Below are 16961 nucleotides of genomic sequence, written 5' to 3'. Positions count from 1 at the left end.
CACTTTACAGTTTTACAGCAAGAGAAAAAAGGGGATTTCCAAACTGTCACTGAGTGGTATTTTTGGTCCAGGAAGTTAACTTTAAAATAACTTTCAGCTCTTCTTTCATCTTAGATATTCCTATTACATAGTCTTCCATTGTGTAGATTCTTAATCTTGTGCTTTAGACTGAGAGATGTTCGGTGATATTGGCTCTAACTGAACATAACTCAAATTCTACCTTTTGCACATAATACTTTTAAAAGGAAAATACTACTTTTATTACACTCAATGAAAAACACACCCAAGAAGAACTGAACACACATTGAACAAGATAATACCATAGTTTAATATTGTGCCTTTTTCCATCTGTTTATTTCAAGTTTGACAAAGTATGTTTAAGGTCAAGAACTACAAAATTACTGTAAGTGTACTTATCCCTTAACAGAGTTTTTGGAATAAATACATCTCTTGAAAAAATATAGAGTACTTACTTCATGCAAAAGGTGTGAAAGGCCTCCAATATAATAGCACCTTAGTGAAAATAAATCCTGATGTTTGTATGCCAGAGCAAAAATATAGATGTAGTATGCATAGAAAGTTAAACAATTTCTTTAAAAAATCATCTTAATAACAAATAAGCATATCATACACACCACCCACACGAAAATTAAAGGGTCAACATGGTAAAGTAGTCTCTGTGAGCTGAGGATGGGATTCACACCATAAGAACAATAAAGAATCTCATCTACACCTAATGCACTTTATCTGTGGGTTGTTTTCATGCTGTAAAGCTCTGTCATGGTGAGAAAATGTCTCTTTCAAAAATTATTAATTATTATCAAAGAATTTATACATGCCCATCTGTCAAATGATAAGTTTGGTTAGTGTAAATTTAGAGTCAACTAAGTGTGATCTAAAGACATTAGGATCATTCCCAAGAGGCTGGAAACTAAGTAATCTACAGCCAGCCACTATAATGAATGAGAGGTATAATCCTTATAGCATGAAAACCCAACAGGTGGCTGGTGCAGAGCTCTGTCAGAACCTCATAACTTCCACTGAAGTTCTTTGTCAGTGTATACAATTAGTGATCAGTACATGAACACAGAATCCACACTCAACAACCAGTCTGTCTCCTTGTAGCCAGCCAACAAAACAAGGGTCTATCAAACAGGGTCCTCAGAGCAGGGGAAGAGCTTTGTTCTCTTCAGTAATAAATCACATTTCAGTTGGCCAAGTGATACATGATGTGGATTATGTATGGAAAGCACCTGTTCATTTCCCAATTCTGTTCTCGAAAAGGGAATGCAGCAGTCATGGCAGTTCAGCTACAGTATGTGAAGGGATAATTACGCTTATCTCCATGTCGTTCGCAGAGAGCAAGTAACTGTTTTCACATACACCAAAGGATTTCATTCTACCCATCCTTTGACGGTCACAACCGCCAAGTCCTGTTTTATAACATTCTTAATTTCCTAATTCTTCCTTCCTAGCTCCCTAAACACCAGGCAGGCTTCTGAGAGAACAGGAAAACACCAGGATGGATGGATCTGCAAAGCTGCCTTGGTGTTAACCATACTACGCACTGCTGGTGTGCTTTTGAAAGACATGTTGAATCACATCAACACATCCTCATGAACAACACCCTGAGAAAACAATGATGAAGCTTCGTGCAAGAAGTTCTTACATTTGACTGAGAGCATCCACTGTATTAAACAGCAGTACAGTATATCCTAGCTCAGGTGACTACGATCCCATTCTTTTTCTGAGACAGAATGTACAGTACGATCCCATTATTTTTCTGAGCAAGAATGTACAGTAGTCCTCTTCTTTTCCTAGAGTCATGTGTGTGCTGGGGGGCAGTTTCTCTACAAGTCCATTTGCTTTTCCACTGATTCTCATTTAAAAACTAAATTATTCATCAAAGTATGACTGTTTCCTTATACTCTGGCGACCCTTTAATTTTAAACATTTAAATAGTCTTCAAGAAACATGCAACAGTAAATGTACAGAATTCTCAGTCTATCCATAGCATATATTTAATTTCCAAATAAATTATCTTTACATTTTAAGTGACCTTAATTTTTACAGGATAGAATATATAAACTAACTAGTTGGCTTAGGTTATACCTTTTTTCCTTTTATGACTTCAATTTAAAGCTCTTTAAAATAATGAGATATTCAGCTGCAATTCATATGCATTATATGGACAAATAGCAACCCATGTTTAGTCAATATCATTAAAAGAATAACTTCTAAATATCAGGATGCTGATTCTGTGATATTAATAATTCCTTTGAAATTGAGGCCATTAGTTTATGTAATTGTAAATGGTTTGAAGCAAAGATTATCCTTTATAACATTATTTTCCATCTTAGTTTAAGTAGAAAAGCTCACTTCGAATTTCACATCTACTGTATCACAGTTGCTTGTCAGTGGAATTATCCACAGGATGAAACTGTCATCAGTTATTTACATCACTCTGTGCGTAGTGATGATTTTCCAAGTTAAAATGTTCTGAAGTGCGACTATTACAACTTTATTCCAATTTTCAACATGTAGAATTAAAACTGTCTTGCATTTTATGGATTTAAAATAACCTTCATGTTATTTCTCTGGAAATTACTAGAGTAGAGATATCCCTTACACATTTCAGCTACAAAGGATTTTCAAGTAGATTTGGCACCATCAGGTGTTTCAAGGGGTCTTAATGCACCCAAGAAGTGGGGTCAAAGCAATAGAATGTGTTCCTCAGTAAGCTATAATAGTCTCTAGACATTCTGTACACCACTGTTGTACAAATAGAACAATTTACCATTGCAACCGAAAAAAGGCTGCATACCCTATAAATGAATTAATATAATAAAACTGCATTATACCTAGGGAATATTATTCTCAGAAAAGTAATATTTCTGTGTGCTGCAACAAGCTGTCAACCACAAAGTAAGATTTCCTAAAGGCCTGTTTTGCTGCTTTATCTTTACATATTAAAAATAGAATACAGGTGTCATAAATTACCACACTTGTCCAAAAATAAGACAATCACACATGCAGGGGTGCACTCATAGCCTCCTAACAGTTGAAGTATCTCAAATTAATTATTGCAGATCTAATACAATCAAAGGAACAGCTCTGGAAAAGAGATTTGAAGTACTAGAAAAATAAAAATAAAGGACAAAATAAGAACTAGAAAGCATAACATAAAATCCACTAGGGACAGATGAACTAGCGACTACAGCCTTTACTTCTAGTGTATCTTTCTTTACAAGTTAAGGGTTTGATTTCAACATTTGGTGATTGTTCTGGTAATCCAGCTATAATCCAACTTTTTTAAAGATATTTTGAAGAGACATGCATGAACTTTAATGGACACACTTCTATAATTCAGACACAATCTGACAATACTGCTAGCACACACTGCACTAACAAATGCATGAAAAGGAATCAAACATTGAGCACAGGTTTCAATGATCATGTATATGAAGAAGACTTAATTTGTGAAATTACTGAAATACACAGACAAATTTGAATGGTTTCATGTTTTTTTATAGAATAAACAAAAGGAAATTATACACAGACAACAGTAACACACTAATACGCTGTGGCATTTTTTCTTACATTCTGATATACATTTGCACCAGTTTTGTGGCACTGTATTCAGAATTAAAACAAAACCAACAAAAAATGATTTTTCGTTACTTGTTTTAAATTACCACTGAGCTGGAAGGGTTACCACTCTATTTACAATTTAACTTCAGCTCCACTCTACAATTATTGCACAGTAAGCCACAGAGGGCAAGTAATGGTCTGTTCCCCAAAGTGTCTGAACCCCATAGAAAATAGGACAATAGCATAAACACAGCAAATAAAGAAGTCTCTCATACACTGCGTGTTCAATCACATAGGTTTGCCTTCTTTGTTGTGCCCACACAAATTTGTGGCCATAGGATGCAGTAAGGAAACACAGGGCAGCCTCACTGCTGAAATGAAGAAACGTGAGTATCTAGGTTTGCATATTCTTCTGTCTATGAACCTGCACAGACAGCCACACTCAGGACAACTAGTTCTCTACAGTGTCATTTGTATTCCCAGTTATTGGACAGTTCAAAACAATAGCAGGATACATTTCCTACCAACTACAAACCCATTTCCCTTTAATCGAAAGAGCCACTGCCATTTATCCAATCTCTGTCCTTGAAGTTTGTGAAACCTCTCTCTGAAGCACCAAAGTTCAAAGTGCCCTGAAAGTGCTGACAAGAGATCCTGCAGCATATTCCTGCCACAGAGTATGCCAACTGGAAATGACCACCCCCTCATTTAGACAATTGTCTCTACTCCTATCAGCTTTGGCGTAAGGATTCTGGGAGTAACACCATTGTTGAGATCTTCTTCAAACTCCAACAGCTGTCCCATGAAGTTGAGATTTGGAGATATAATTGGTCTCCTTGTCTTAACAAACTTGTATGCATCCGTCATAGTCATCCGTGTGTGCTTCATCAAGTACGCTATTACAATGGTGGCTGATCGGGAAACACCAGCTTGGCAGTGAATGAGGAGCCCCTTTCTGCTCTGGTGTGCTTCCTCTGGAAAATAAGAAAAAGGAGAAGATGGACTATTAAATTCCATTAAGAGAAAAACAAAACTTAAGAAATGGTTTATTAAAACCAATAAATTAAAAAAAAACATACTCTATCAACTTGTTGCGGTAATTGTCCAAGATAAGCAGATAAAAAAAAAACATTTTTTGTGATTCTTAACTGTATATAGAAGGCATAGTAAATTCACTATCAGTACACTGCATTTTTAAACAAAATGTTTACTGCATCACAATAATATCAATCTAATGGTTTGGGAAAAGGAACGTGTATATTATGGCTCAAAATATTTACAATAAAGGTCTACTAACACTACATTGTACATTATACCATACTGTTTATATTTATTATTTACCATTTGAAATATGAAATTGAGGGGCTTAATCACAGGTATTTTATATCTAAAATACATTATGTAACTGTCATATAATTTAAAAGATTCTTTAAATCCCAAATCTTTAAGAGAAAAAGGGAAAGAAATATAATTATTTTCTTTGTCATGGTTTTCTGTAACAATTTGCATAATTAGTAGCTTTCACCTATATTGTATTTATTGTGACAGATCAAAATACCAACAGACTCTGATACAGACTTAGATACACTAGACACTTTGAGTCTTCTGTATATTCACAGTACAAAAGAAAATCAAATATTTTCCTCCATTAAATTAATATTTCACTCAGCTCAAGCAACAATTTTTATTTTCCAGGGAGGATCTCAAGTTAAGATAAATGGAAAATACTGTCATGCAGACTCATAATTTAGTATATTTTGAATAACAACTAAATAATGACTGTCATATTGTGATATTTTTAACATAGCCTAGTCTTTCAAAATTAAATCTGCAGATCTTATTCTCACTCAACCCCTGCAGTACTTCACTCTATATTTCAAGAAGGGTAAAACAAAACCACAGTGTATATTATTAATCTCATCATCTTTTCAAACAATAAGGGAAATGCAACTGACATTTGTCATTAATACAGAGCAACCATCATTGTCTGCAGTTAATGCTGTAAAAGATTATCTGACACTAATTTTCTAAAAGCATTCAGACATAAAATATGTTTCTGCTCCTCTGAAATGGGAAATGGTTATTTTAAGGAGTAACCCACTAATATTCTATCTCAACAGGAAGCACTTGTAGGATGTGAGGTGTAGAATATTAGACTTCATACAAGACACACCCCACCCTAGAGCTCTACAGCTGCAGGACTAGAACCTTGACAGAACAGGAGAAGCAGCAAGCCAACAAAACAGCATAAAAAGCCTTGATTATTACTTTTAAAACACCAAGAAGTATATGAATGCATAATTTGGGTCAATCAAATTTATACAGTATACTGTATATAAAGACTATGGGAATATACATTAAGGCAATTTGACTGCAGTGTGTACAGAGTAGTTTCAATTCATGAATATGACTATATAAAAATCCAAATTAGAGAAAATTAAAGCCTTTTATGAGAGAATAAGGCAATGTGTTATCTCACACCTCTTATACCTACTCCTGTTAATGTAAAAAAAACATAGAACTGTAAAATGGACAAATGAATGAGTATTTTGGCCAGTTCCACCCAAGATACATTATTATCAGGATAAAAAAGATCCTTACGCACCGATGAATTCAAACGCCTCTTCAAAGTACTGCCTGAGGTTCTGCTTGTTGCTATCAGTGGCGGGCAGCCGCTTGTAGTTGAAGAGACCTTTCTCATAGTGGTAGAGAGGCAGGTGAGTGGTGACGTTGATGATGTAGCCGATGTTCAGCCTCTGCATCTTCTCCAGGTCCTGAGCATCATGCTCATTCCCCAGGTAGAGGAAGGGAAGGATGGGGGTGAGCTCCGCATTCTCGATGTCGGGGGTGGAAGGCAGCGAGTGGGGTATTCCTCCCGACACAGCCGAGGCCCCACCGGCGTCCAGGCGCTCATGCAGCTGCAGGGAGTTGTCACACAGGTTCTCATGGTTCTGCCTGAAACTGCTGAGCCCACCTGCAGGACAAAACAGCCATCACTTTTCTGCTCCTTTGAGGGTTAGCTGCCAAATAGGAAGAAAAATTCCTAGCAGGAAAACTGTACAGATGAAAATGAATGAAATAACAGACAAATCAATTTTTGATATACTCAGATTCTAAATGTAGCTTCGTCTGAGCTGTGAAATGGAACAACATAGGGGGGGTGGGGGGGGACACGAACTGAAACTAGGGTTTAAGAAGACTATTTTGGAAATGTTGTGCTAGTAATGAGTTAAACAAAAGAGATGCTTTTTTGAGACATGTAGAAGCCAAACTATGAAGACGTACAAAAAAATATTAACTGTACAATTTCCCTGTGCAAACCTCACTACAGGTGTTTCTTACCCAGTTGTCATATTTCCCAGTGTTCGAGCTAAGGAACAGTATAAGACATACAGTAACAGATGGATGGCATAGATGCTAAAAGCACTTCTGGCTAGATCTCGGGTAGTGTATGTTAGTTTGTTTCTTTTCATACTACACTTACTTCTTACTTACTTACTTCTGATTAGTCAGCAGTAGCACTCAAACACCAATTCATGGCTGTACATTGGGCACATTTAGTTAAAAGAAATGTAATTCAAGCGCATACTATGCTTGAATAATGTGTGAAGACTGTATCCAAAACTAGAAGCTTTTTTCTTCCATTTTAAGGAGATGTATTTGGAGTTGATGGCAGACCGATTTAGTTAATATTCCATCTTTATTTACTATCCGTAATACTAAACCTCTACTGTATTATTTAAACACTGAACTATTAATGTGATGTTTTATCTTTTTACTTTCACTTGATACCAATCTACCTGTAGTTTACACTATGCCTTTATTACATAGCTCTCTATGAGAACTCCAACAGCATTAACTACTTCCAATGCAAACATTTCTCTGTAAGTTTCAAAGTAGTTTTATCTAGCTCTTCCTCGTAATATACATAATATTTGCATACAGCTTGCAAAGTAGATATTGTCACTTTTTTTCAGTTAGTCAAATAAGGGCTATTAAGCACCTGTCAGCATTACATCACCAGCCTTCTCCCCCACCCCCTCCCCATGAGTGCACAGTTGTACTGGAGCACCATAAAACAAAGTAGCTGTTCATGCATTGTCTAGATTACAGAGCTGATGTCATGCTAAGTGATGTCATTGTGTGCCCCCAACAAATTGTCGTGGCAACAAGGCAGGTGGGGAGCTCATATCTGCTAAGGCAGGTGTAGTGTACTTTGAACAAGCCATAAACCATTTTGAAAAACACCTTTCAGCACATAAACAAATGAGCTACTTTGTCAGTAGCTATTTTTATTCCTGTTCCTTTTCCTCAATGGATCTGTGTTTGAATTAAAAAGAAAAGCAGAAGTAAACACACAGCAAACAAAATTTGGTCAATATGGGAAATACCAACTCATTAATACGGTCCACTTTTTACAAATAAGACTTTTTAACATTCTGTACAATGTACACATAAATACAAATAAAAATTATTTGTAAAATAATTATTCTAAATATCTAAAAGAATACAGCACATCTTTCAAATTTCAGGCTTAACTAAGAATACCCCAAGAAGAATTATTTTACTCAAACAGTATGAATGTGTTGTATTACAGGCAGCACAATAACACAGTGGTTGGCGTAGCTTCCTCGCAGGGCTGTGGCCCTGGGTTCAATTACTGACCTGAGGTACTATTTGCATGGTATTTGTATGTTCTCCCCATGCCTTATGATGATGTGATGGTGCTTTTCTTTCAGGTGCACAGCTTCCCATGTTAACTCAATGATGTACTGTACAGTATGCACAGTATAGCTACACAATATGAAAAAGGTGACAGTGATTACAGTTTAAACCTACCAGTCCAAAAACATAATGGTAGACTAACTGATAGGAAAACTGGCTCTGATGTGAGTGTGAGAGTGTTTGTATTTGAGTCCATCTACACTGTGATTGACTGGTGTCCATTCCAGGTTGAACCCCACCTTGTGCCCATTGCCATTGTGTATTACAGTACAACCTAGCAAACTTCACTCCTCTGAAGGGCTAGAAAGTATTAATCTAATATAATGGCTCTGTTTATAAATAAAATTACATTTCTATCTTAAATATAACTTTCTAGCAGATTTTTAATCTTATTTCAAAATGATTTTATTTGTATGAATTATCAAAACACATTGGTTAATATAAACAGGTGATTATTAAAAGTGATTATTTTAGCACTTGTTTTTGGTGAGAGACTTGGGAATACATTTTTTTTAAATCAGTTCACTTTCTGATATCACCTCAGAACTCCATTGTACTTTTATCTTTGTATATTTCCACATATGCTGTGTAAATGCATCAAATGACAAACAATAATTACTTAGAATAGGTGCCATTTCCCAAAATACTCCAAAGCTGTCACAGAAAAAGCACCTGTTAGGCTTTTCCCTTTGTTCATTACAAATGAGTTTACTTAGGAAAGTACCCTGTTCTACTTGGCAAGTTTTCAGTGTTACTTTCACTTTTAATCATCCACTTCCTGTGACAGTCTGTAGATTATCACACTATTGAATGTGTTAAGTGTTTGCTTCTGTCATTCTGGATATTTTAGCCAAAAGCAACAATAGTCCAATTTTAGTGGGTACTTTTCCTCTCTCCTAATCTAAGGTCACTGCAACTATCTACAGTATAATAAGGGATCATTCGATGAAGAAAAATGTCCAACATAGACATTGCAAAGTACCACAAATAAAAACATTTTTTTTTGTAAGAAATAGAGGTGACTGTCCCATGGTCTTCCACCATTCTCATTGATATTTTCCCTTTCCTTCTGAATTGCTGTTTACACCCAAACATGACTGATCACTTCAACTGAAAACAGCCATGCATGGCGACTTGCAATTTGTGGAAAAATGAACAAAGATGTACAGTGAAAAGAACAAAAAATCAGTATCACCAAACAGATCTAATCCTATGTTTTCTATCCACAAAGATGAAAGACTGAAAGTAATTCACCTCCCTGCTTTTTTTTTAGAGCAAAATGTTTTGCAGTCTCACAACTTTAAACTATGTAGGCTTCTGTGGGATAACATAAACAAAGTAACTGAAAGACCAAGGAAAGTAAAGTGGTGTAGACTGTGCAATGCAGGATAACATTTAACCACATTCTAGGGCTTGTCACACTCCAGAACCACTGAATTTGATCATTTATGCGTAATTAGCTTGGATATATCAATGAGACATTCAGAACCACATTTCACAAATTACCCTGAACTAGTTATGCCAAATAAGGTTTTAAAAAATCAGATGAATGAGGTAAAAATAGGAATTAATGTAGATTAAAAATGTAAATTGGAATAAAATCCTGAACACTGAGATTGAACAGCAAAACTAATTTTACCAAGTTCTCGAACACGCTCTCATGCATTACTGCAAAATGGGTATTAATAAATGCCATAGATATAGCTTCCAACATGGATAAGCAAGGGTTAAAAAACCCAGACATGACCCAAGAAATAAAAGGTATACACTGTAAATGTAACAATATGCCCAGCATAAAATAATATAGATTCTATACTCTGGTATCTGTTCTCATTTCTGCAGGTTAGATGGTATTTCAATCAAAAATGCTAAAGACATACATAAACTGTACACAAAACACAATAACAGAAACAAACCCTGAAGAAATAAATTGAGCTACTTTAAAAAGTGATGCCCAAACACTCTTCAATCTAGAAAAAGCAGACAATTATTAACAGGGAACAACACAAAGTCACAATTAAGAAAATTTCATGAACCTCTTCCACTACTATGTAGTCTAAAAACATTTTATTTTGTTTGGTATACATAAACTATTTTTCAACATTGCAACCTGCACTTCAATCTATTATTATTTTCCCAGTTAGATACTTTGCAACCTCTTATATATATATATATTTCCCCTCTCCTTGTGGTGATTGTATAGTAGGTTAGAGTACAGCTGATGGAAGCAATATTTACAGTGCTATCTATACATCACCCTGCCACAACGAATGACCTATAAGGCTTTGACAAAGACACCAAATACTAAATGCAAGACTCTACAAGCTCCAAGCCACAGATGAAAATACTGTCAGAGATATGCTTTATCAAAGACTTCCAGGCACCTTTCTAACTCCTACTGTTCATATACAATATGTGTAGGCAGAACAGCAAATTTTGTATGAACACGAGTATGTTTACAGAGATAATGTGGAAGAAAAAGGCAAAAGTGCTCTGAAACACTGAATAGTACAATTCAACACCTATCAAAATGCCGGTCAAGTGAGCACAAGGAAACTGTGTCCAAGAGAAAGGTGGTTTGTCCCATTCTGGCAGCTGCAGGAGGTCTTGTGAATGGAGAGTCCACAAAGATGAATACCGCCTGGCGTCAGACGATACCTTTCACCAGAACAACACTTCATTGTCACACACCCCAGTTCAAGCTGATGTCACAGGGCAGATGTGCCACTCAACAAAGGCAGAAAGATTAAAACTTTCAATCTCTTCTAGAAAACATACAACCACATGCATATATAGTAAATGTTTGAAATTTATCTCCACAGCTGACTAAAGATCATCAATAGTAAAATGCACCCACATCTGCAACAACCATTGACACAAACAGGTTCTTAGGAATTCGCCCACATTCCTATGTCTAAATCACTGTATACAGTTTATCACTCTGACAAGGCATTCATTCAAAAATTAACTGATCTAAACTCACGTTACTTTCAGTTTGGCTAACAGTCTTTTTTTCCAGATTATAATCCCATTTTCAACTGTTCAATATAGCCCAGCAAAAATTCCGAAAGTACGTTTTCAATAGTTGGGTCAAATTCTAGTAACAACTCAAAGAGCTGACAAATATAAAAGTATTGTGTTGTTCATACTGTAGAGATACTTGACCTGGCTAAGGAAATGACAGTGCTGGCTGAAGACCAGGGCTGTCACCATCCCCCTCACTGCTGAGGAATGAGCCAGGGAGGATGCTGCAGCAGTGAAGTTGGTGTGGAGGGAGAAGAGCTAGAAAAGATGTGTGCAGGGAGCATTTATACTTCTGGGGGTGAAAGAACGACATTACAGCTTGAGCTCCTCCTGAACTTCCAGTAAATAACACCTTTAAAACATTCACATTTTCTCACTATTCATTTTACCCCTTTATGGATTTATTACTTAAAGCAAATCAGTTGCAAATTATACTCAGGATTACATCATATTATCATTTCTCTAGAGTAGAAGTTTCACACAAGTACAGTGTTGTTCAGTTTCTGAAAAATGTACACTAATTTGACTAACTTCCGAATGAAAGGCCTTTTAGGAAATGTCAGGGTAATTAACTTTAGTTTTAATGGTTTTAAGGGCAATACCGTTTGTTTTGTTTAATTTTGTGACTACCGCAAGGATAGCATGATTTTTTTTCTCTGAGTGACTTAAAAAAGTTAAAAATTTCTGCTACTAATTTGTAAAAATTAGTTCTTGAAATTAAGCAGCCAAGCAGGATTCAAAGGAACACTGTCACTAATACAGTATGTGTTGTTACACCAAGAACTCTGAAATTCCGTCATCATTTAAATGCCTTACTTAAATCATGTCTAATAATAATACATTGGATATAGGGCCAACAAGGCTATGAAGAGTTATAAAGCAGCCTGCTTACATGGATCAATTTGCTAGCATTTAAAAAATGCATAATCTTAGATATTATTAAAATTCTGTTATTATACATGTTAGTATACAGTATATAAATTACAATTTATATAATATTGATAAATATTGCAGGCTGCTCTGGTACAGGTTTGGTTTTTAGTCTTACATATTCAACACTGTTTTCCTGGTTTCATTATTCAAGCTGCAGTTCACTCTACTCTAGTCATAAATGATGCAATGGTTTATTTCAGCAAATATCAGTGAAATGTGCACAATGTCCCAGACATTTTGCAGAAGAGCAGGTTAATTTATTTGTATTTTGAAACTTTAACAACTATTTATTTTTACTTGTAACTCTATAAAAAGTTCCATCAATTAAAACCACATCTTTGTCAAATAAATTACACAAATACATCTCTGCCAGTGATCCCAACAGATTTTCACATCTTTATATGAGGATATTCCTTATATGAGATAAAAAAAACTGATAGCCTCACACATGTAAGCCATCATTTTTTTATGTTAATGTTGCTTTGGATGAGATTTCCACTAAATTTCTGGTGAAAAGATTAATCAGACGTGCCATTTGCCTCTTCTCACCTTTGAATTCAGACAGTATCAATCTCAGATTGCCCTTCCATTAAAGGAACTGGAAATTAAGGCAGTAATTTAAGACCAGTGCCAAGGCCTAAAATGCTCTGATCATATTCTCCCAACGTGATACTGCACCACAGAAACAGCAGCAGTGTGCTTGCAGTTCAGTACCAAAGATGGAGAAAATGGCACTTAACCAGATGCAGCAAGGAAGGCTTCAAAGATAGAACTCACTGTTTACAAACACAAACCAGGCAATGGACAGAGCAGTAAATTACACCAGTCTGTATTGCCAAACAGCCAGAGCAAGCTAAATATAAGCTTGTAAGCACTTTCCTTCCTGGTCCTCTTAAAGACTTTATGCTACAAGTACACTTCCATTCTAAAGCAACCAAATTAGATTTTTTTCTAACAGAAAAAAGAGAGATATTAACCTTCACTTCAACATGTTATCAAAACTTAAAAACTGAATTCACACATTAAGTGGCTTTTCATTTAAATGATATCCATTCTACAGCATGTGCAATTACCACACCATTTTATGAAGTAGTTATAAAGTATAGAGCAATCTTACATGCAGCAATTATAAATTTGATGTTAAAACATTGAAATTGCAAATGGAAAGGAAGCCTTTCAACATGTACAATCATAAATCCATTTATACTGGATAATATATACTGTAACTGGATTCCCCTTGCCAGTTCAAAAGGCTGTTTTCTTGGCAACTAAATTTCCCCAGCACACCGAAGCATTGAAATGTCATACTGTATCTCCAGCTGACCCCTGTATGTGGTCAATGTTTTGAAAAGTTTCTTTGATTTATCATCCTACCGAAAACACTGCACAATCACATGGTTCTGAAATATGGATTTTCAAACTTAATTCAAATCATAAACTGCATTCAATTTGTATTTGCATTCAAAACAGACAGTTTCACAGTTTTAAAACTTCAATGCTGCAACCCCTGTATAAACTGAAATGTTTTAAAAATACTAAAATACTAAACACCCCCTTGCTCTGAACTACTGCACAATATTTTAGATGTGTAAAGAAGGTACTTAAACATTTTGAAGTCCAACATAATTGCATATTTCAAATGGCAGAAGAATCTATAAAAATGCTGCTGTATACTGAGAAATGAAGAGAAATTTGCCATTTTATGGTTGGAATATAACTTACCTTTTATTGAAAAATCACTACATCTCCACTTAAGAAGTGCTTGTAACACCCACCCCACTCCCAATGCCTGTTATACTGTATGCTGCTCCTACAAAATGCTGTAACTACAGTTTCTGAAATGTAGTTTCTCTCTTTATCAAAACTGCAAATAAAACATAGAGGTCTACCCTTTCCTTTACACTGACTTCACACAAATCAACTTGTATACCTCCAGTAAATAAGCTTTTTGGTCATAAATGTGCCATGACTGTACAAGTTTAAATTGCTTTTAACCACCCTAAAAAAGTGCATACCTTTCAAAACCAGGGGGTCTTTTCCTTCTCTCTTCAATGATTCCAGGACTACATGTAAAGGCTGGGATGGCATCACCCTGCTTGGTTCATTGGTATTCTCATCGTAAACCACAATCTCCTTAGAAAAAATCCTTTTGAAGGAGTCCTTGCCTTCTCTACAAGAGATCAGGTCCAACACAGTGATCTTTCCTTGCTGAAGCCTCCGTCGGCTGATTTTGTCCGAGCAGTTGATATGCACTGCCCCTTGAATGTGACTCTTATTGTACTCCATGAACGGCCGGCAGTCGATGATGACTGTACCTGGGCTTCCCTGGTGGCCTTTGGGGCATCTGGTCATCCTCTTAGCCAGCTCATTGGGGTAGATGACCCGGACAGGGGACAGGGGTTTACCCAAGCCAGATGTTGGGCTTCCAATGCCAGTTGGTGCACTTAGTGCCTCATTGTTGTTAACCATTTGGTTGGTGGGCCCAGAGAAACAGACTCCTGAGCTCAGGTTGGGGCTACTGACACTGACTTGGCTCTGGGTCTGGCTGTCTTTCTCGTAAGTGGTCACCGTGCAACAGCTGGCGCTGCTGCATCCACACGACAACGAACGCGTAGAGCCGTTGGATGAGGGCATATAAGTAAGATTGGTCGCCCTTATCTTCACCACAGTTGTGCTGATGACTGTTTTACTGGTGGTAGTGGTGGTGACAGAATCCAGGTAGCTAGTGTCCAGGCAAAGTTTGAGTTCCTGAGGTCTGATTGGCCTTGGCAGTGCCACCACAATTCTGTCGTCTAGAGGAGATGGAGGCATGGGGAGGCTGAAAGCTGGCAATCTATGAAGAACTCAAGAATCCAATCTAGGAGCAATAACAGAAGCCAGTGGCAATTATGTGTTTATTTCTTCCTGCAACACTGGGCAGACATAATTTGGGATTAAAAATCAAATTTTAAAACATGGGACATGCAATTTGTGTTATATGGATTTATTAGTGTCACAAGCACACACCTTTTTTCAATTCATCATTGTTTTCTCTTTACTGGAACAGTATTTCCACATTATGGTACTAAGAACTGTCAAAATGACTACACTTGTTCTAATTATATGTATTATATATTATGTCAAATACGTTTCTAATACATGTTTAGTATACATACTGTTCAAGTTCATTTGTTTTTGTAAGGCTGCACAGTACAGCATGTATTTAAAAAATAAAAGGAATCTTGTTTATTATTCTGCCCTGCTCATAGAGCCAAAAAAGGAGACACCCAGGCATTGAGACTGATTCTAAATTCATAGCATCCCTCAGCAGCTAAATATACGAAGTGGCATTCCGTTTCAGTATCAGACTCAATAAAACTGGCAATTTATTAATGTTAGCAGATTTACTAAAGGGAAAGCGTATTAAAGTCAGATCAGAGTTCAACTTAATAAGCAGAACATCAGCGAACAACAGCCTGACAAAACACACTTTGTTCTTCAATTACCTTCACCTTTAAAATAACCCTGGATGAAACAAAACAAGATGCCAACACACTGCGGTCCCTTAACATGCTGCTTCTATTAAAACATCAACATGTAAATTTTAGGTATATTTAAACGTTTCATTTTTTATTAGTCGTGCATAATTTCTCATCGCATCACGTCCATCTGATACATAACAGAGATCCTGCAATTTGAAATACACACAATTACATGAAAACTGAAAACATGCATTACATTTAGCAATATGCATGTGGACGTGCAAAGAATACGCACACTTGCATACTATACCTGAGCTATTCTCTACCACAATAAACTAAGTTTACTTTTCATCAATTAGAAATGTTATGGAGAATACTAACTTTTTTACCCAGACATGAAGTGCATTTTACACAACCATATATTATACATAGCGGTTAAAATCGATTCCGTTCTTGGTTAAGCTGTCATCATATCAATTAAAGAGGAACTACAATGAAAACCTACAGGCAAAAGACTATCTACCGAAGCTTATAAAACTGCGAGAAGGTAAAATAAAGAGAAGGTATGTTTTACACTTACACCTCTTATGTAAGGAAGTAAAAGTGTTTAATACTGGCCAGTAACGATAATTCTACAGAGCAGAAAAAAACACTCCTATATAACAACTACATTTTCAAAACTACTACAAATTATATTCAAAAAACGAAAAGTTTCACTTACATTATGGCAAACTGTGTAGACTCCAGACGTCTATGTGCAGCTGGTTTATACTGTATTTATAACTAATGCGTCGCATTCCTCATGCAGCCTGTCCCATTGCTGTGCATCTGCAACATTTTACTTTCTGCCTTAGCTCCGCGTAATGTAATATACAAGAGGGTCAACCAACCTACAAAAGTGCTCTATTCCGATTGATACGGGTAAGAACCAATAGGAACCCTCATTAATATTAAATATAGAATAATGCAAAAGAAAAGCCAACCCAAGAATGGAAGGGTGGAGTTAGACGGGTGTAAAAAAAGACAGTTTGTGGAGGACAGTTGAGTGAACAATGCTCCGGGTTCCGTGTATGAGAACAGGGGTGATGTCATTGGCAACCAATCAAAAGGGTCTGAGCCGGCGCTAGCCAGCTGCACTCTATTTACATACGAGCCGAAATGCTGCCGCGGATATATGACTACAAGTGTGTTGAACGTGCGGTCAGCCTGTACAAACTGTCCGCAAAT

The 16961-nt window shown here is 36.4% G+C and overlaps 1 protein-coding gene across 1 annotated transcript; it reads right to left on the bottom strand.

The window, feature by feature from the left end:
- Positions 1-325: 325 nt before the first annotated feature.
- On the bottom strand, positions 326-16744 carry dusp10 (dual specificity phosphatase 10). The gene is made up of 4 exons (XM_006625922.3): positions 16456-16744; positions 14289-15130; positions 6197-6565; positions 326-4565 (listed from the first exon to the last, which is right to left on the bottom strand). Exons 2-4 carry the CDS (start codon positions 15082-15084, stop codon positions 4300-4302), a joined length of 1431 nt encoding a protein of 476 aa, XP_006625985.1. The 5' UTR covers positions 15085-15130; positions 16456-16744; the 3' UTR covers positions 326-4299.
- Positions 16745-16961: the final 217 nt, after the last annotated feature.

The sequence above is a fragment of the Lepisosteus oculatus genome, chromosome 2 (genome assembly GCF_040954835.1).
Source record: "Lepisosteus oculatus isolate fLepOcu1 chromosome 2, fLepOcu1.hap2, whole genome shotgun sequence".
NCBI classification, from domain to species: domain Eukaryota; kingdom Metazoa; phylum Chordata; class Actinopteri; order Semionotiformes; family Lepisosteidae; genus Lepisosteus; species Lepisosteus oculatus.
This window is presented reverse-complemented; position numbering and strand designations above follow the sequence as displayed.